The sequence below is a fragment of the Mesoplodon densirostris genome, chromosome 2, assembly GCF_025265405.1.
Source record: "Mesoplodon densirostris isolate mMesDen1 chromosome 2, mMesDen1 primary haplotype, whole genome shotgun sequence".
In the NCBI taxonomy this organism is placed as follows: Eukaryota; Metazoa; Chordata; class Mammalia; order Artiodactyla; family Ziphiidae; genus Mesoplodon; species Mesoplodon densirostris.
Genome location: NC_082662.1, coordinates 111,964,181 through 111,984,829, shown reverse-complemented (window position 1 = coordinate 111,984,829; position 20,649 = coordinate 111,964,181). Strand labels below are relative to the sequence as shown.

Below are 20,649 nucleotides of genomic sequence, written 5' to 3'. Positions count from 1 at the left end.
CACTGAAGGAATCAGGAATCTACTCTCATCAGAGGTTCTTGGCATTGACTACTTATTCGAGAAATATTTGTTAAGCTCCTACTACGTGTGAACAAGACACTGTGCTAGACACTGTGAACAGTAAAAGCTGAATTAAACAGTGTCCTGGTCTTCAAACAGCTTCCAAGTGCGAGCTCCCGCTGACACCGCTGCTGCCTCCCTGCCCACGCACTTATACACACAAACGCCCCAGAGCGCGAGAAGGGGGCGTCGGCAAATGCCAGCAAGATCGAGTTTTTCTTGGTTCCCTTTCTGGAAAACACAGTTCCCTCTCTGCACTCATCTCACCCTGCTCTCTCTTCCACAGCCCCCTTTCCATCTTTCTCTCTGGTTCCCTTCTGCCTTTCCCCCCAGGCTCTGCGACCTGCTTCTCTCCCCAGCTACACCCTTCTCGCCACCCGCCCCTAACCTGCCCAGCCGTCTCTATGCCATCTTCTTTTCCCTGTTTTCTTCCCTTGGCTCCCCACTCTCAGTCTCCCCAGATGCCAGTTCCTCTCTCTTCCTCCCCCCTGCTCCCCTCTCCTGGGTTCTTCTCTTCCAGCACCGGGGACAGCTCCAGCCCCCGGAACAATGGACCCCACCTTAGGGCTCCTCTATAAATTCTCCATCTTAGTGCCTTGCCCAACTCGTGATTAGGGAGTAAGATGGGGGAAGGGTTATTATCAACAGGCCCAGCTGCTCTTCTGGGGGTGGGAAGGGAGTCAGGGAGGAAGGAGATAGAAAGAGGGCGTGGCTCTTGTCTGGATTGTGCGTCCCTCTCCAGGGTAGAGAATTTGTCTTCCACCCCTGAGACTGACATCACTGATGTCAGGGGAAAGGAGGTGGGAGTGGGGAGGGGGGTGGGGAGGGGGGAGGTTTTTGTTGAGGAGAGCGCGGCCGGAGAGCAGAGCTCCGGGACCCAGGTGACCGGGAAAGCAGGCAGCCCCAGCGGCGGGAGCAGCCAGCAGCAGCCCAGGCCCGGGGACTGGGGTGGGGGTGGGAGGGGGGCTGAGGGGAGGACCTGAAGGGAGGCGGCGGGGCCAAAGGGACCCCCGGCGCCCTGCCGCCATCAGAGATCAAGCATCTGGCATCAGGGATCTTCGGACCCAGCAGAAGGATCAGCCACAGGGGAGGTGTCCTCCCAGGGAAGCCAACGAGAGCTCCACCTGCCCCACATCAGGAGTGCCCCCCCCCCAACGCTGCTGGCAACCATACCAGGACCCTAACCCCTCAGCCTGCAACCCCATCACCCTCCTCAGGCCCTTTCCTCCACATCCAGCTCTAATCTGAACCCCTAGTTCCCAGCGCCCCTGCTACCACCCTAACCCTCCAGGTCTTGGCCACACTGCCCCCCATCCTGGGATATCTGCCAGACCTCTGGGAGGAAGATCGTTTGCTTGGGCTATGCCCCCTGGTGGCATGACAGTGTCTGCCTAGACCCCTGACCCCTAGCCCTCAACTCCCTGGGCCTCCTTTGTGTGAAGAGCGGCCCCTCCGCTCAGCACTGTGGTTGAGGCCAAAGGGAAAGCCAGCCCCGGCCACTTGCCTCCTTGCTGGGCAGCTCCCCCTGGCCTTCGGGCCTCTCCCTGCTCCCCTCGGCCCCTTCTCCTGGGCCGCCCCAATGAAGGAACCGGATGCCATCAAGCTGTTTGTGGGGCAGATACCGAGGCATCTGGAGGAAAAGGACCTGAAACCCATCTTCGAACAGTTTGGTCGGATCTTCGAGCTGACTGTCATCAAGGACAAGTACACCGGGCTGCACAAGGGTGAGGGGTCAGGCCAGGCTGGAGAGGCTTCAGGGAGTGGGCTGGGAGGTTGGGAGGCTGGGAGGAGGTGGGGAAGCCAGGCTGGAGGGATGGAGTGGCTGGAGAAGGCTGATCTGGAAGGAAAAGAGTTCACGGGCTGGGGAGTGTGGATGGAGGAGCTAGAAGAGAACTCAGCTAGGGTGACCAGGGGACCCCAGGTGGAGGACCAAGGAGAGCCTCTCTGGGGGAAGAGTTGTCAAGGTGGCTGCAGAGATGTGGACCCCAAAGTTGAGGGGGATGATGTGGATGAACTCAAGGAAGGATGGAGGAACGAGAGAGCTGGTTTGAGAGATAAGGAGCTGGGCAGGGGTGTGTGTGTGGAGGGGGGCAGCACGCACAAGAATGAGCGTCTTAGTAGCCTCAGATACTATTGGGATGGGAGTCGGGACACAGGGTCAGGTGCTCAACCTGGAAAGAGTGGATGTTCGTGGAGTGGGCAGGGCAGCTCCAGAACTAAAGAGGGGGACCTGGGAAACAGTGTAGGACAGAGATTGGTAAAGATCTGGGAAGCGTAGGGACTCGAAAGTTAAGGGAGCTGGGGGTGAAAGAGGATGTGCCTCAGGCCAAAGGGCTGTGCAGCTAAGCAGGGTCAGGCCTGGGGTCAGGCCTTGGAGAGCCCCAGACACTGGGAGTCAGAGGGGCCGCGCTGCCTCCCCCTCCACCGGCCCAGGGACTCCGGCTCCCCACTCTTCCCTTTCCTTCTCTAGTCAGCTCTCCACCCTCCACCTGCCTCCCATGGAGCCGGAGAGAGAGGAGGAAATAGGGAAAATGGGAGAGGAGAGGGCTGACGATGACCAAGATGGAGGGAGGTGGAGGCAAAGGAGAAAGGGGAAAGGAGACCAGCTAAGGAAGAGAGAAAACCACACTACACGTACTTGTCTGGAGATCACATGCCCCTTCTCCTCCCCCCACACAAAGCCCCAGCTCCCACAGCCCAGGCGTTCTCCCTCTTCCATCACCCCACCATGTAAGCCTCCTGGTCTCGGGGTCTCTGCCCCTGTGCTCATCAGCCCAGAGACTCCGGGGAAGAATGTGCACCCCCTCTCAGACTCCTCCCCGCCCCAGCAGGCAGAAGGTGGCAAGAAGGGACAAGCTTCCCAGTCCTCAGTTGCGTGGGGGGTAGGGGGCCTTTTAGGGAGGGGAGACCGGGGACTCACCCCGACCCGGTCTCTCTGCCCCTGCCCCTCCTCAGGATGTGCCTTCCTGACATACTGTGCCCGCGATTCAGCCCTGAAGGCCCAGAGCGCCCTGCACGAACAGAAGACGCTTCCAGGGGTGAGTCCCGGCCTTTTCAAGGCCAGGGGGCTGAGAAGGGCCTTAGAAGGGGCACCACCTTCCCAAGACACTGAGTGTATTTTCCACCTCCTCTCATCACCGGGAAGCCCCTACCTCCTTGTAGCACCCCTCCTCCTTGCTGAAGATGCACGCATTTCTTCTCACCAAGAGAGAAGGAAAACAGCGATGAGCAGAGTAGATATAACCCTTGCAAAGAGCAGAGGTAGCCCTTTCCCCACTTCCCAACCTGCCCCCGGGGCAGCACTTAGAGGAGGGACTTAGCTGGTTGGGAGGCATGGGGAGAAGACTTTGGACACCAAGTGTAGGGCCGAGCAAGCAGGAGGCACTCAGGCACCCTTTCTGGCTCTGGGGAGGAAATCTGGCTGTGAAATGGGGGAGGGGTGCCTGCGGCCCGAGATGGGCAGCTGGTGCCTGCCCGCCTGGCATCTCTGTGCTGACTTCTGAGGTCGAACAGGCTCACCTCGCGTCTCCCAAGAAAAGCACCGGGAACAGTGCCACAGGGCATCAGGGTGGTCAGGGCCTGGTGGGCCTGGGCTGGGAGTAAGCCCTGTGGAGGGGGGCTGCAGGCAGCAGACAAGGGCAGGGGCAGCCATCAGTGTGGAAGATCAGGCCTGACCCCACCAAGTGTGCCCAGGGAGGCAAGGGGTGCCTCTGACGTGGCCTCCCTCCTGCAAGGTCAGAGCTCTTTGTCTTCTTCCCAGGCAGCCTTGCAGCTCATCCCAGGCCTGGGCTGGCACGGACAGGAATAAAGAATCTCAGACTGCCCCCCAGTTACCCTTCCTGTGGGGAAAGGGTGTGCCATTCCCTTTCTGTATCTATCGGCTTCTGTTTTCTTCTCTGGAAAGTACCTCTTGAGAGCTAACTCCACCCTTCCCTCCAGCCAACATTTGCTAAACACAGTCTGAGTGCTGGAGATACACCTGTCACATCGACTCCTTCCCTCTGTGGGAATGGAGATGGAGCCGGATCCTCCAGCTCTTCCTGGGAGAGAAATAGACAAAACAGATGGGAAAGGCGGTGGGGGGTATCTAGGAAAATTAGAGCTGTCTCCACCACTCCCAACTTCACACCCTCCATGGTTCTGTGACCCTCTGTGGCCCTCAACCCTAAATACCACTAGGAAAGCAGATCTGCTGACAGCTCCCCACCTTCACCCCACTATCTTATCCCAGTCGGGGGCAAGGTAGCCCAGAACAGCCATCACCCACAGAGTTAAGGATCTGTGTATGTGTGAGCAGGCTCGGGCTCTAAGAAGCATGTGTGTGTGTGTGTGTGTGTGTGTGTGTGCGCGCACATGAATCCCTGGGAAGCCCGGTTCCCATCACATGACCTCACAACTCTCCTCTCTCTTTCCTCTGGGGAAATCAACAGTTTTCATTTCCATTGCCGTTTCTCTGTCTTTTTCTGTTGTCTCCTATCTCTCAGAGCCCCTGCGGAAACCAGAGGGGGACAAGGGAGAAGGTAGAAAGCAGGGGTACTGCAGTGGGGACATGGGTGAGAGAGACGGCGCCGGGTGCGCAGGAGCCCCAGGGCCATCTGTGCCAGCTGGGGGCTTCTGCCCTGCCCCTGTCCCCCTCCAGCTGCCTGTGTGGTTCAGGCAGGGCTACGCCCTGGGTGTGGAAAGGCGCTGCCTCCTCTTCTTGAGGTAATAAGGCCCAGGGTGGGAGGCGTGTGAGAAGGGAGCCCCAGTTAATCATTGTCGAGCCCTGCCCCAAGCTCCCAGGTGAGGCTGAGTCCTCCACTTTGGCCCTTGCCCCAGGGGTCAGACTCCAGAGGCACCTGACAGAGCCTTTAGTAGGAAATGAGGGCTTCTATCCTCCAAGGGGCCCCCCGTGCTGGGGGTTTGGGGGAGCAGATGTCTATAACCAAGCTCTGCCTGACCCTTTGTGCCCCCAGGTCTTTTCTCAGCCACCTGCCTTTCTGGCAGCAGTGTTTCCCCTCAGACAGTCATTGAGTGTGAGTGTGTGTGTGTGTCCAGCGTGCCAGCTCTTGCACAACTGTGTTGGGAAGTTCCTGCTATCTAGTCTCCATGCCCTCTGACTGCAGGTTCTTTCTTTAATGGGGGCATTTACCCGCTCTCCTTTCTCCCCGTCTTTGTCAGCTCAGAATCTGGAAGGTGCCACCATATTTGAGTGATGCTTCAGGCTGCAGAGAGAAAGAATGGGAACTGGGCCTATGGCCATGGAACCTCATTTCCTTCTCTCTCCCCTAAGAGTTCCCAGGAGAGGCTCTGTCACAGGTCCCTGGATTCTTCCTAGGAGCAGGGTGTGACCTCCTGGAGGTGCTGGTGTGAAGGACTCCTTCTGTCTGGCCTGTGCTTCCCCCTCTACTTGGGCCAAAATCCCACTCTGGGGACACAGGTCCTCCCCGTCATCTTGCCGTTGGGCAGGTGGATTCTGGCTCCATGGAGAGGACCTGTGTGTGGTCTGGGACACCGGGCGCAAGTCTGGAGTCGGGAGTGGCAGGACACCAGGCCTGTGCCCTCAGGAAAATTAGATCTGTGGGCATGGAGAGCTCTTCTTGGAAGCGGGGTCTTAGCTATTGGTGAGAGGGACTTACTTACAAGTGACCATGTTGGTAGGGGTCTCAGGGATACTTGGTAGGAGTATAAATAGCCCCTTCTTCTTTGGGAGGCCCTGGAGAGGGCTTATCACCTGGCGGGTGGTAGCTAAGGAAGAGAGGCGCCGGGCGCCAGGTTGCCCGGTAAACAGGGCCCAGCTGGACTCAGGGGAGGGGGCAGGTGTGCCCGAGCTGAGCTAACAAAGGCTGAGCTTCCCACAGGAAGTGCCAGGCCAAGAAGGAGAGGCTGGGAACAGGGCACTGGGGGCCACTGAGGGAGGAGTCTGTCTATGATGGAGTGGGGAGAGCCTTCCGTCAACGTGGTCTGTGCTGTGGTCTGTGCACTTGTGTGTGTTTTTGTGCGAATCCATATCAGCTGTGGATATTTATTGATATGCTATTTTTGTGCCTGGGAGCCTTGCAGGGAGGGAACACCATCCTTTCTCTCTGGATCCCAGGTTCCCCATCTCCAACTAGAGCAGCAAATCCCCAGGGGCCTGTTGGGAGGGGGTTAGTGCCAAGCATAAGAATTCCCCGAAGCTGTGACTCCAGTTCTGATCCTACCTCTCCTGTAGTGGGAGCTGGGGGTCTGGCTGCTGACCTGCCTGTGAGAGGACTTCCTGATGGCTCTGACCGGAGTACGGGAGAAAAGGGGAGTGAAAGACCAAGAGTCCTGAGTGTCTGACCCCCACCCCTTGCTACACACACACAAACTCACACACACAAACTCACACGAGCTACTGAGGAGATTGAACCTCCGATGGGATAATCCCAGATTGGTGGGGGATAAAGCTGGGGCAGATTGGCCGGAGGATTTGTGTGACTGTTCCCCCTCCACCACCCCCACCCCCAGCTGCTCTCAGATCCAGAGACTGGGGGGGAGGGGTGGACAAGGAGGAAGTATTGGTTGAGGCGGGGCCTAGATTTGATCCGGGCTGAAAATACCTCACCTGCAGAGTCCAGCCAGACTGACTGGCATGGCGTGACACCTGGGAACAGGGTGCAGTGTGAGAAGGGGCAGGGGCAACTATCATTTCTGCACTTCTCTGTGTTAAGTGGTGACACACAAGACCTCAAGGCTAGAATACTAGAGCTGAGGGGAACCTGACTCTAGATCGCCTGATCCAGCCCATTTTACAGATGAGGAAGCTGAGGCCTAGAGGAGAGAAATGACTTGTCCAAGGTCACCCAGCCAGTGAGTAGCAGAGCCAGTCCTCGAAGTCCAGTGCCTTTCCTCAGGGTAACTTTTGCCCCACCCTCAGAATGTGGATGAATGGTTTCTTCTGTTTACTTAGTTTTTTGGTCACTAGAACTGGGGCTGCCCCACCATCAGATGAGTGGGGTGGCCAGGTGTGGCCCCCGTGGTCAAAGTCTTCAACAGCAAAATATTTTCAGATGTGAAATACTGAGTCCTTCCCTCCCTCTCCAGTTCCTAAGATGCTCCCCACACTGGTTAAGGAAATCAACCTGCGGGAGTCATTCCCAAGTCCTCTTACCAGGCAGGAACATGGAGTGGGGAACTGTCTGCATTTCCACTGGAGGCTGAACAAAGGGAGATGCTGCAGGAGTAGGGAGAGGGTAGAGCTCAGGAGGACTTCCGGGTACCCGGAGAATCGCGAAAGAGCACAGGACGGCATTTCCTCCTTTAGAGCTGTCTTGGCGGTGAGACATCAAGGATTTGATCTGGAGGAGGAAGGCAGGAGCTTGGACAGTATGGCCCCTGCAGGGCCTGCTCAGCGCCTCCCTCCAGAATCAGGAAGCTCTCCTGGGCCCCTCCCCCACCTCCCAGCCCCCACCAAATCCTCCACCCCCAGCATACCCTGTTCCCACCCCGCTCCCCACTCCTCCGGGGTGTGTGGAGCAGCAGAAGTGATGACGTCACCATGGTCGCCAGGGCGACGGGGACGGATAAATCAGGCTGAGTGGGCGGTTGCCATGGCGCGCATTCTCCCGTTGCCACGGAGACTGGGCATCTGCTCCCTTTGTGCTGCCCGAGTGCCTTCCCCCTGGGGTCAAGGGGTGTAGGGGGGCAGAAAGAGAGGCAAACACACCTCTAGGGGTCAGAAGGAAGTCGGGGCATCTGTGGGGTCTCCCTCAGTCTAGAGTCTTCCTTGGGGCTGCTTGAGGGGGTGGCCTCTGTTGCTCCTACTTTGTAGAACTGAGGCAGCTTTTGCTGAACAGCCCTTGGTTGGGCTCTAACTCAGGACCCGGGTCCTATGGGCAGCCCCACTCTCCCCCTAAGGAGAGCAGCACCTCTCCCTGGCCAAATCATCTGGGGCCCTACCTGAGCTTAGAGTCGTGCCCCAGGAGCATCCTCCTCTACATCCTCTCCTTCCACTAACTCTAATCCCCTCAGGTCCTAATCCTAAACAAGATTAAGCCCCATCCCTCCCTTCCCATCAGCACTTTAGAGGGCTGGGCCTGGGGCTTACTCCCTCTAGCCTCTCCACAGGTCCTGGCCTGGGGAGGCCTCCTGGGGTGGTCAGAGGAGGTCCCCAGCAGTTGCTTTCTCTTCTTTTCCTTTAGATGAACAGGCCGATCCAGGTCAAGCCAGCCGACAGCGAGAGCCGAGGAGGTAGGTTCTGTACCTTGGGACTCAATCCTTCTCCCTCAATCCGCAGGCCTAGAACTTGGAGTAGCTGAGGGGCAGACTTTCTGAGGAAGAAAGTCTGAGAATTCTGAAGGGTTCCCAGCCAAGGTGGGCATAGGAGTCAGGGTGGCCAGAGGGGATGTGATCCAGCCCATTGCAGAGACGGCAAAACTGAGGCCCAGAGTGGAGTGCAAGTCAGTCCTTCAGAACTGGGATGCCCAGTCTATGTATCTGCAGCCCATCCCCCAACCATCCCTTCTTTCACGCCCTAGAGCCATCGGTCCGGGGTGAGGGGAGTTCCAGGGAAGAGCTGAAGGCGAAGGGGAGGGGTCTCTGCCTGTCCCAAGCTGGAGCAGGGCTGGGAAAGCAGCCTGGAGGCCCTGAACCTGCCCCTCCTCCTGTGCCCTACCCGCCAGAAGACCGGAAGCTCTTTGTGGGGATGCTAGGGAAGCAGCAGACAGATGAGGATGTCCGGAAGATGTTCGAGCCTTTCGGGACCATAGACGAGTGCACTGTGCTCCGGGGCCCAGACGGCACCAGCAAAGGTAGCCCACCGATACCCCTTCCCCGCCGGGCACTCCGCCTTCCTGCCCCTCCCCCACTGGTTCCGTGGGCAATGGGGACTGCAGGGGCCCTCAAGGGTGGGCACTCACCCCTTCCTCCTCCCTCTTGAACTCTCCAGGCTGTGCCTTCGTGAAGTTCCAGACCCACGCTGAGGCCCAGGCAGCCATCAACACCCTTCACAGCAGCCGGACCCTGCCGGTGAGTTCCGTTGCCCCAGCCCTCAGGCCTCTTCCAGCCTGGCTGGGCCCACTCCAGACCCTGGCTCAGAGGGCGCAGTCCGTTCTGGATAGGGTCTTTACTATCCAGAATGGACTGCCTATTACTGAACGACTATTATTCAAAAAGAATTTTCTGGCAGAAGAATCAAACCTCTTAGGGACAGCTTCCCCTTTCCAATAACATCTCCCAGCCCCTCCTCTCCTGCCTCCTCCAGCCCTCAGCCCTGGTCACTTCTCACCTCTTCTCCCTCCTTCCCATATACCTCCCCCCCACCTCACTGGCTGGGCACTGGGACACTTGCTTAGAGGCCCCGCGTGCCCTCTGCACATTCATCCTGCTGCCCCACACATTAGCAGTGGGTCAGCTGACTGATCCCGCAGAGGGCTCCCCCAGCAGAACAAACCTCTTAAAAGGAACTAGCTGGCTCCCAAGGAGGTGAGCTTCCTATAACTCGAGGTTCTCCAGCAGAGGCTGGGCAAGCACTTAGCAGGGAGCTGGGCGAGAGGATGCAGCATCAGATAGAGAACTGCGTTCCAGACCCTAGGATTCTACAACAGTCCTTGCAAATGTTCCAGGCTGGTTTTTATTTGGCATAGGCTGGTATGAAACTTTGAGGCTGCATCCCTGAGCACACCGTGAGGACTGGGATGGGGGAGCATGGGGTGAGGTAAGGGGGTGGGGTAGCTACCAGGCAAGACGAGCTTCAGGTTAAACGTTTGCTGTGGCTGATCCACCCTGGGGAGGACTTCCGGCTCAGAATCTTCATGGAGAAGCCAGGACTGCCCTTTGCATTCTGGGAGCCCTTTTCCTTTCCCAGCACATTCCTCTACGTTTTTTAGTCTTTTGCACAGTCTGACACAGGGGGAAGGTGGGATGAAAGTCTCCCCGCTTTGACATAGGCACAATGATGGCTGCCCTCCCAAAGAGGCCAAGCCATGCGTGGTGGAGCTGAGGCCAGGTCCTGAGGGCTCTGGGGAAGAGAGACCCCGACTCTGTCCCTCTGACCACATGGGGGGCCGGTGCCCAGGGTGCCTCGTCCAGCCTGGTGGTGAAGTTTGCTGACACGGAGAAGGAGCGAGGTCTCCGCCGAATGCAGCAGGTGGCCACCCAGCTGGGCATGTTCAGCCCCATCGCCCTCCAGTTTGGAGCCTACAGCGCCTACACCCAGGCCGTGAGCACTGCCCGCCGCCCCCCGCCCTGCCCTCACGGCCCCCAACCCCTCCTCCCCGTGCTGGGCCGGGCCCATCCCCACGCTCTCCAGCGTCCTGCCCCCCTCCCCCACCAATGCCCAGGCCCAGGGTTGGAGGGGAGCCAGGCCAGGGTGCGGGGGGGGGCTGGCCCCACTCTCCCCTCTTCCCCTGTCCCCAGCTGATGCAGCAGCAGGCGGCCCTGGTAGCGGCTCACAGTGCCTACCTCAGCCCCATGGCCACCATGGCTGCCGTGCAGATGCAGCACATGGCCGCCATCAACGCCAATGGCCTCATCGCCACCCCCATCACCCCATCCTCAGGTAAGGTCCAGGCACGGCTGGGCTGGGTGTGAGTGGGGCAGGTCAGGGGAGCTACCACGTGGTGGGGGAGGGGAGGGGGGCACAGGGCATCACTGAGGGAAGCCATGGGGGCTGGGAGGGGTTCAGGGGTCAGCGAGTAGCCTGCTTCCTCCCCTCTGCCCTCAGACTTGTTGACCGCTTCTCCGCACTTGTGTGTATGTGTGTGTCTGCTTCCCTGTTCTGTCTCTGTCGCTTTCTCTTCCCCAGGAACCAGCACCCCTCCTGCCATCGCTGCCACGCCCGTCTCTGCAATCCCTGCTGCCCTGGGCGTCAACGGCTACAGCCCGGTGCCCACCCAGCCCACTGGGCAGCCTGCCCCTGATGCTCTGTATCCCAACGGGGTTCACCCCTACCCAGGTGGGGTTCTCTGCCTACCCACCCCTCTCCCCAGCAACCACCCCAGCTATGGCTCTCACTGCCCGCAGGCATGACACACCTTCCCTCTCCAGGCTGTAGGGTGATAACGGCGCTTTCTCCCGCTCTGTCACCCTGGGCAGGGATGTTCCTTCCCGGTCTCAGCCAGGGAAGCTGAGGCACAGAGAGGCGAAGTGAGTTCGTCCAGGGTTGCACAGCCGGTCACAGACTCAAGTCTTGCTAACGCCAGGCTCTCCCCTCTCCCTACGGCTCTGTGTATTTCCACCCTCTCATTTCACATCCCATGCTCTCCCATGAGGCTCTCCTCCCCACCTGCCTGGCCTCTGCTCCAAGAGGCACTGGTGGGGCTCCCAGCAGCGTCCCAGCCCCACCCTCACGGTCAGTACTGCTCTCCCCAGCCCAGAGCCCCGCGGCCCCCGTGGACCCCCTGCAGCAGGCCTACGCGGGGATGCAGCACTATACAGGTGAGGAGCCCCAGCGCGGGCCCCGGTCTGGGTGGAAGGGTTGGTAAGAGCAAAAGAGGCCTAGAAGTTGGGTCTGGGCTTCGTGCTGGCTGCCAGCCACTCCGTCAGACTTCCTAGCAGGCCATACCTGTGAGGACACGCCTTTACGGGCACGGTGTGAGGCAGCTCCCCCTGTGACACCTCTCGGCCCTGTCCACTCCGTCGGCCTGGGCGAGGGAGAGGGCGACTGGGGTGGCTGGGAGGGCTAGGTGGGGCAGGGGCCTCTCAGGAACCCCATTAGCTCTCTCTGTCCTCCCCCCCGCAGCAGCCTACCCGGCAGCCTACAGCCTGGTGGCGCCCGCGTTCCCACAGCCTCCTGCCCTGGTGGCCCAGCAGCCTCCGCCTCCCCCCCAGCAGCAGCAACAGCAGCAGCAGCAGCAGCAGCAACAGCAACGGGAAGGTGCGGCCTGGGCGGGGAGTCCCAGCCAAGAGCGTTCAGGGCTGGGATGCCCTTGCCGTGGGCTCCAAGGCCAGCTCTGGCCCCATGTGTGGGGATGAAACTGGGGGGAGGGGGGCAGGTGAGGTGGCTGGCGCCCTGGCCTACATGTTGGGGGCTGCCTTCCCCAGCCCCCTGCACCTTGAGTCTGTTTCCCAGTCACTGAGCTCTTCCTTCTGTCTCCGCTGCCACCCAGGCCCTGATGGCTGCAACATCTTCATCTACCACCTGCCCCAGGAGTTCACTGACTCAGAGATCCTCCAGATGTTTGTCCCCTTTGGCCACGTCATCTCAGCCAAAGTCTTTGTTGACCGGGCCACCAATCAGAGCAAGTGTTTTGGTAAGAATATGATGATCTAAAAGATAAAATATAGCACATTTTGGCCAAACTCCAGATGAGGTCAAGATCTGATGCATTTGCAGGCACTTATGGTTGCAATGGACCCAGTAGTTGAAATCCAGATTGTCCAAGAGTCTGAAGGGACCAGTTTTTACACTCCTGACATCCCATACCAGCTGCTGCCCAGGCCCATCTCTTCCTCCAGAAAACCACATCTTTTCTCCTTAAGAACTGGTCAGATCCATGCTCTGTGAGGATTGGAAGAGGCTCGGGAACTGGGGAAGTTCAGTTGTCAAAAGGAAGGCTTAGGGAGCAGGGTTTAGCTGCCTTCACTCTTCGATAGGCTGCTTCAGGGGAGAAAGGTGACGTGCTTGTCCTCTGGGCTTCAGAAGTCATTTAGGGTCTGGAGTGGAGGTTTCCAAAGGCAGGTTCTGAGCTATCCAGGCCAAGGAAGGGGCTGCCACCCCTCAAAGAATGCTGAAAGGAATGTCCCAGGGTGTGTGAGAGGCCGGACTGGACTCATTCACTCAGCCTGTCAACCAACAACTACTTACCGAAAGCCTCCTGTGTGCTGGGCAGTTTTCCGGGCATTTGGGAGACCTGGAGGAAGTAGGGTGGTGACGGGAAAGCAAAGAGCAGGCCTCGGCCTAAGCACAGGACAGTGGGGCAGGGCGGGGGGGTGGGGGGGTTGGTGCTGGGCCAGGCCTTATGCCCCTCTCACCTCAGGCTTTGTGAGTTTCGACAATCCGGCCAGTGCCCAGGCTGCCATCCAGGCCATGAACGGTTTCCAGATTGGCATGAAGCGCCTCAAAGTCCAGCTAAAGCGGCCTAAGGATGCCAACCGGCCCTACTGAGGGCCCCAGGTGGGTCCCCCTCCCGTCTTGTGACCTCTCCAGCCCCTTCACATGGCAGCCAGGGCCCTCACTTGGACTGTCCCCACCCCCTCTCCCACCACCCTCAGGGATGCCCACCCCTGACTCTGGGCACTTGAGGCAGGGATCTGGAGCAGCTTCCTCAGCTGTTTTTCAGTCACCCAAGTCTCTCTCTTTCACTTTCTCTCGCTCTCTCTCACACACACACACATGCACACACACACGCGTGTGCACACACCCTCACACTGTGACCCCAGAGAGAGCCAGGTCTGTATACGTCTGTGTCCACTCCCTAGAACCTCCCCAATATCTGGTCTCGTTTGTCTGGTCAGTGTCCATGTGTCCTGTGTGTCTCTTTTTCTGGTTTTCCTTTAGGTTGGAGTAGAATTAGGGGAGTAGGGTTTGGGGAATAGGGGGCTGGTTTAGGGTACTGGAGGGTCCTAGAATCACCGGCTCCTAGAATATCTGTTGTCCTGAGAAGTGGGGACATCAGGTCCCGGTGCCCTGGACCCCAGGTGATTTCCCTCATGTGGCAGTAGACCCACAGGACAGGGGAGAGTACACAGAACAGACTGGGGTGAGTCCGAGTGTCAGGGCTCTGGGGAGCAGCTTTGGTTCAGGTGGAGGCAGCTGGAATGCTGGACTGCCTGTGAATTTCACTTAACAATTCCCCTCCTCCCCACTGCCCGCCACCCGCCAACCTCATGGCCACAGAGCTGTGAGCTTTCATTACTTTTGTGTTGTTTAATCTCCTTTGGACCAAACCCCTGAAAAAAGAAACAACCCAAGAACAATACCCACATTTTCTGTTTTTCCCCCTTTCCCCCCAATCCTGGCTGCTTAACTCCTCCCACCCTGGGGGCCCCCCAGCCCAGGGCCCGTGTCCATTGTCGGCCGAAGCCCCCATCCCCGGACCCCTGCTCCGGGCCCCTGTAAGTTGCATGGAACGAGCGTGTTGTCTTTGGAGCCGATTGTTTGTTATTTGGGGAGGGGGCCGCGGAGGGAAGCGCCCCCCAGCCCAGAGTCAGGGCCGGGGGCAGCTCGCGGGATGTGCTTGGTCAACAGTGGTTGGTGACTGTGGTCTGTGTTCCGTGCATTTCTCTCTCGCTTTCTTTGTTCCTTTCCAAAAAGGAATGAGAGCGCCCCCTAGGGGCTGGGGGGGGTCTCGCTCGCCCCCACGAGACTCCAGCCCTAAGTCCAGCCCTGGTTCCACCCCGGCCTGCTCTGCCGTCCTTTTGCGGATGCCCCCTTGCTCTTTTTCCAGGTGTCCGTCCCGACACTGCACCCTCCTCCTTTCTCTGCGTCACCTCTGCCTGCCTGTTTGTTGTCTCATTTCTTTGCCCCTCCTCCTCTAGTCCCTGTCTCCGTTATCTTCCACGTTCCTTTCCTCACGGGCTGTTTGAGTATTTCCTTCCTAATATCCTTTGGTTTCTTGTGTCATTCGCCCCTCCCTCCCGTCTCCTCCATCCCTGCCCCTTGTCGAATGGCTGGGGGCCGGCTGGTTCAGTTTGGACCGAGGCCTCTCTGATGACCTGCCTTCCTCAGCCGCCCCAGCTCCCTCTCCCCACCCAGGGCCTGGGACCTGCCTCCGCTGCCGTCTTCTCCACAGCTTCACCCACGTTTCCTTCCTTCACAGGCCTGGAGACACCAGAGGAAGGGGCGCCTCACCCCCTCGCCCCACGACTGGCCCCAGCCCTCTCTGCACATCCGCCCTGGGCCTTGACTGGGCTCTGGGGCAAACGCTGCTTCATGGCCCTGGGGGCACAGGACACCGGCCCACTCCCACCACCACGCCTCCCCGAAGGGCCTGTTTCCTCCCAGGTGCCCTTTTGGCCTTTGTGAGGGAGCAAGGAACAGGCTCGAAGGCTCTGGGGTATCTGCCTTCTGCTGGGGCTCCTGTGACGGGCCTTCTGCGCCCAGCCTTCGCACTTGCCTCCCCCAGCAGTGGGCCTCTTCTACCTGTGCGGCCCGGGAGGGCAGCAGGGGCCTCCCACATGCTCCCTGCCCACCCTCGCCCCCATATTCGGGGTTTCTCAGAAGCTGGTTCTCACACTCCCTGTGGCCACCCTCAGCTCGAGGTAGGATATCCCTGAACCCTGGGCTCCCAGCCCTAAAACTCACTGCCTCCCCCAAGGGCCCCCTCCAAGGAGAACGTGGAGGAGCCCTGAGGGCTGCCTCTCCGCCAGTCAGCCACAGAGACCCTCCTCCTTTCACGAGGAAAAGACCTCCCCCAAACCCCTAAAAATGTTTACAGTCTCTGCTGGCCCCTCCGTGTAAATAGCACTACCACCCGTGCGTTATCCAGCCCGGCCCAGCCCGGACGCTGCCATTTCTCTTTCTGGGGGTTTAGACAATGTTTCCCTTGGATTTTCTCTCTCTCTTGAGTTCTCCCTTTGCTTTGGGGGGTAATTGGGTATTTGGGAGGAGGGGTGTGGGGTGGGCTAAAGGGGTTTATTACCTGATCATTTTCTCTAGAAAGAGGTTTTAGGGAAGAGAAATGGGGTGGGGGTGGGAGTGATCCGGGGAGAGTGGGGAGTCCGTTTCAGACACTTCTCTATGCTTAACTTATTTATTTATTGCATTTTACTTTTAAAGAGTTGGTCTTTTCTGTCTAAATAAAGAAAAAGTTTAAAAGCATCAAATAAGTGTCTTGGGAGGTTGAAGGTAGGGGATGGTGCGCGTCAGTGACGGGGTGGGAGGGGCGTGAGGAGCGAGGTTTGGGAGAGAAAACTCTATCAGGAAGGGCCAGCCCTTGCCTTTGAGCAGTGTCCAGGCAGTGATCACGGCTTCATGATCCTATTCTTCTGCCCTTCTTTTGGGCTTAATTCTGGAATGCTCTGTAGAGCTGGGCACAGAGGGAAGAAAACAGGTCAGCAGGCCTCTCTCCCGCATCCAGCCCTGTCCTTCTGAAGGCTGAGGACGTGCAGCCTCACACTCCAGACCTCCACTTCTCCCTTGTTCATGTGAGGGAGCTGTCCCAGCACCCGGCCAGTGGGGCTACTGGGAGCTGACTATACCACCACCGTTTACGAAGCAGTTGCTCTGCACATGATTCTGTTCTAGGCTCGTAATATGCAATTCCTCATTTAACCTCCCAACAGCCCTATGAGGCAGGATAGAATTTTACAGACAGGGAAACGGAGGATTTGGAGGTTAGTTAACTTACCCAGTGTCACAGAGCGACTAAGGGACGGCTGCAGGAATAGAACCCGGGCCCCAAAGCCCATGATGTGCTTGTCTCATAGCTTCAACTACCTGTTCTGTGACCTGAGGCAAAGATCCCAAGGAGTATCTAGCAGGCTGGAGCAGTGAAGGTGGATGCATTAGTCCTCAGGTCCCTGCAGTTTCTAGATTCCTCTCTGTGAATTGCTTTCAGGCTGGGCTTCACACAGGTATTGTCTTTAACTTCACAACATGTGGGCCATTTGCTTCTAGGCAGCTACCTGCTACCCCCCCTTCATTACGTCCTGCTTACAGACTTGCTCACTTTCCAGCCCAGATCTGGCCTGAGGCCAGGACGAGTAAATCCCCACAACTCCCCCGTCACTCTGCCCCATACTTCTGCCTTCTCTTAAACTGCCCCAAACTAAGAAGAGTTAAAAACAGAAGTAACACGTGCAGCACTATAGGACTAGCTGTGGACATTGTTTCAGGAAAAAACGTCTCTCGGATTGGAAAGACATCAGGGATGGGACTTACTCAGAAGAAAGAGAATCCAGGCAGGATTCTGAGCCAAGTACGCAGCATCTGAAATCTCAGTTAAATAGAGATATGTGTGTGTGTGTGTGTGTGTGCGCGCGCGTGCAGTCAGAGATGGGAAGAGGTGCGCAAGGAGGACGGTAAGAGCAGTTGGTATTAACACTATGAATTTTCCCCTGAGCTGCTCACTGTGGCTTTGTAACAGTTTCTGGTCAGGACAGAGAGATGGAAGGTTGGGTTTAAGCCAAAGGGCATCTCCCAGAGTGATTTGCTGACTGGTGGGTTCTCCTGAGATGTGGGAGCTGGGGGGACTAGGAAGGCTCCTCCTTCCTGGCATCTTTCCAGATCTCAGGCAGCCCCTCAGTGTGGTAGCCCTTCACACAGACATTGAAGACTATACTTATTGTCTGTCACTGCTCACTGCTGTCCCCTCTCCCTGCAAGGCCGCAGCCAGATTTTCTCCAGAGGAGCAGTAGATAAGTCAGGCTGAATGATGGGGATGAAGAAGACACAGAGGGTTCTTCTGGGGAATCAAAACAACATCTGGGCAGGGATTCTCCAGGCCCTTTGACAGCAAAACATAGGAGGCCATCTGAGATGGAAAAGGAAGCTCGTAACTTGTTTCTTGTATGAACACAGACTTTTTCAGACATCATACTGGCTTCAAATATAGTAGGAAGGGTATAAAGGAGGGATAGTTCTGTTAACCACCGAAGTTCACTAACATCTCTTCTGAGCAGAAGAGGCCTCAGTAATAAAATGCAGAAGAAACAGAAAATGATGACAATAGGATCACCTAACTTCAGACCAAACAAGATGAAACTGAGCACCGGTTTCTTCCAAAATAATCAAGTTACTGTTCAAATGTTAATGGTCGAATAAAGAGAAGAGAGAAGGAAAATAACTTCTCGAGGCAGAAGAGTGGAGCTGACAGGTTAATAGCAGGGATTGGGAGAAGCCTTCTAGTTTTAGAAACAAAAACAGACATTTAGAAAAATATCCTCACTTAGGGGGGATTGTGGTGATGAGAATGTGGCAGGGGAAAAGCCCTGGATCATTCCTTCAATGCATTCTCATCCCGTCTGTATTTTCTGAGCTTTATAATGTATGAATGTAATGCAAGGTGTCTTGCTTCCTTAGGGTTGGACCCTTCAGTAGCTTGACACCCTCTCTGACTTTCAGGGTTGCCTTTGTCTTTTCATCCTCCTGCTAAAATTTCAAAGGCTGTCACAGCCTTGGCTGCTTGTATTTGTGATTGAAGGAATTCCCACTCATGGCCAAGCCTCATCTCGTCTCCAAATCTGAGAACTTGAGCAGCCTTGGCTCAAGCTCCTGGCCCTTAGATTCTCCCTTCTCTGGCCCCTCTTTCGGCCTACCTCCCTGAGTCAGCTTCCTCTTGCTCCCCGTAAATGGGGTTGCATCTTCCCATCTGCTCAATGAAAACGACTCCCAGCTATGTGTTTCTAACCTAATGTTTCTCCTGAACTCAGTTTCAGTAGTGCCTTTCCTCCCTCAGTCCTCCTTGCTCGTAAAGAGCACCACTGTGTATCCACCCAGGCCAAAACTCTGATCACACCCTTTCTCTCACGTTTCATATCCAACCCAACTGCAAAGCCCTACTGGTTCTCTCTCTAAAATGCGTCGGGGATGTACTCACGTCTGTGTCTCCATCTCCACCGCCATCAACACTGTCCAGGTCACCCTCGCCCACTGGAGGCCTGCCTGCAGTATCCTCCTTACCCGTCTCTGCATTTCCCCTCCTCCTCTCCTACAACGTGCTCTCCAGAGAAGATACCTGTCTTCTACGAATTCATTCACAGGTATTTACTCTGCCTTATCACCACTGTATCCCCACCATCCTCATCAGTGCCCAGAACATTAGAAGGTGCTCAGCAAGTAATTAAGAAATAACTGCTGGACACCCGTATCTAGATTTCTCACACATGCCTGAATTATAATTGGTCCAAAGCTAAAATATTTTCTACCCCAAAGTTCACCTAGCCATGAAACCTTGGGAGTCTTTTACTCCTCTCACATCAACTCAGTGTTTAATGCTAAATCATAAATGATTGTACTTCCACAGTTTTTTCATACCCATTTCCCTCATTTCAAGTTATCACTGCCTCCACTTCCTAACTAATCACAACAGTCTCCTAATTGATCCCTCTGTATGTATTCTGAAATATCAGTGTTTCTAAACCAGAGATGATGAAAAACAAAACTTCTCTGGTTCTTTTTTCTGGCTGTGCCGTGGCTTGTGGGATCTTAGTTCCCCAACCAGGGATTGAACCTGGGCCATCGGCAGTGACAGTGAAGAGTCCTAACCACTGGGCCACCAGGGAACCCCCCTCCCTTTTTTTTTTTTTAACGTAGAGCACTTCACCTGGCATTTAAGGCTCTTCGAAGGCTTATCTTCTGTTTTATTCCTACACACACCTTAAGTTCTAATCAAACAGGACTATTTGCTGTCCATCTGGCCAAGTTTGATCCCCACCACACCCATGTCTTTTCATTCCCAATTACTAGTGTCTGGCACACATGATGGCTCAGTAAAGCTTGCTGAATGCCTTGTTGTTGAAATTCTGCTCATTCTAAACAGTTCACTTTCTTCATCAAGATTTCCTTCATTGCCTTCATCCAGAGATCTTTCTCCCCTCCTTTTCTAGTCCTTCCGGCACTTAACCCTTCCACAGCTAGGTCGTATGGTCATTCCTCGGAGAGGCTGCAAGTTAGCAGAGTGTCTCTCACTTCGCTTTTGTATCTATTGCAGTATCTAACACAATACCCTGCACACAGCAGATATTCAATGAATGTTTGACTTTAACTTCTATAATTCTAACTCTGGAGTTCCACTTTCTACTTCTCTGTCGATTCTTTCCTTGTTAAAGAAAAATAATTTTTTTCCCCATTAGCACAGTAATATTTACCAGATTTCACTTATTGAATGCTGACGGCTCAGTGAGAGACCCACAGCAATGTCTCTCCCCAAACTGCCAAACAAAATGTCAAACTACTCCTTGCTCTTATGGTCTCCAATCAAGGAGCAAAAGCACATGGCTAGGGATTAGAAAAACAAAACAGGAAGGTTTATAAAAAAATAATTTAAAATATCCGACCTAACACAAATGCTGAGCTTTTCAGAATAGATTCAGCCCATAAACTAACACACAGAGTAGAGTAGGTATCCTTAAGAGTAGGTACTCAGGCTACAACACCTGAGATTCCTCCGCAAAAGCAAAGAACATGCAAGACCACGCTTATTCTCAGGAGTGTGGGCAGAGGGAAGGATATAATCACCCAGAGGACACGGTATTGAGCTGGCATTCGTTAGGGGTAATAGGTACCGTTCAGTTCAGATTCCAGAGAGAAGTTTCCTAAGTAACTTGAAAAATGAAAAAGTATATACATGTGGCTGGGGGCAGGCGGACAGTGCTAAGATCTGTCCCAAGGGCTCTGCCAGGCTCTATCTGCATAAGGCTGAGGAACAGAAGTCCTGTGAGTCTTAATGTGGAGTCTGTGCAAGCTGGCACAACCAACCCTGAGGGTTGAGGGGGAAGGGGGAATTTTCAAAGGAGGAATTTTCTGCAAATAGAACTTTGGACCAGGGGCCTCCCGGCTTCTCCTTTTCCCACCCTTCCCCATCTCCTGTTCTCAAACAACCGCCTCACTAGTTAGTTGCTCAGAGGAACTAGTTAGATGTTCCTTCCCATTTTCAGACTGATCATTCAAACTCAAATCTCAAACGTTCTTCTTCACCTCTTCCCACACAACCCGAAGGATTTGTAAGTCTAGGAAACCAAAGAATAGTTTCATCAATAAATCAA

The 20,649-nt window shown here is 55.9% G+C and overlaps 1 protein-coding gene across 35 annotated transcripts; it reads left to right on the top strand.

Moving 5' to 3' along the window:
- The first annotated feature begins 1,639 nt into the window (after positions 1–1,639).
- Positions 1,640–13,108, top strand: CELF3 (CUGBP Elav-like family member 3). Of its 35 annotated transcripts, none has more exons than XM_060087569.1 (13): positions 1,640–1,784; positions 3,016–3,098; positions 8,205–8,253; positions 8,688–8,813; positions 8,951–9,030; positions 10,079–10,219; positions 10,420–10,561; positions 10,808–10,957; positions 11,374–11,439; positions 11,744–11,805; positions 11,860–11,878; positions 12,111–12,194; positions 12,981–13,108. In XM_060087569.1, exons 1-13 carry the CDS (start codon positions 1,640–1,642, stop codon positions 13,106–13,108), a joined length of 1,275 nt encoding a protein of 424 aa, XP_059943552.1. The 35 variants fall into 35 exon arrangements, with proteins under 35 accessions (XP_059943552.1, XP_059943519.1, XP_059943419.1 ...); XM_060087536.1 differs by having other exon boundaries at positions 11,374–11,454; XM_060087436.1 differs by having other exon boundaries at positions 11,374–11,454; positions 12,111–12,254.
- The last annotated feature ends 7,541 nt before the right edge of the window (positions 13,109–20,649 follow it).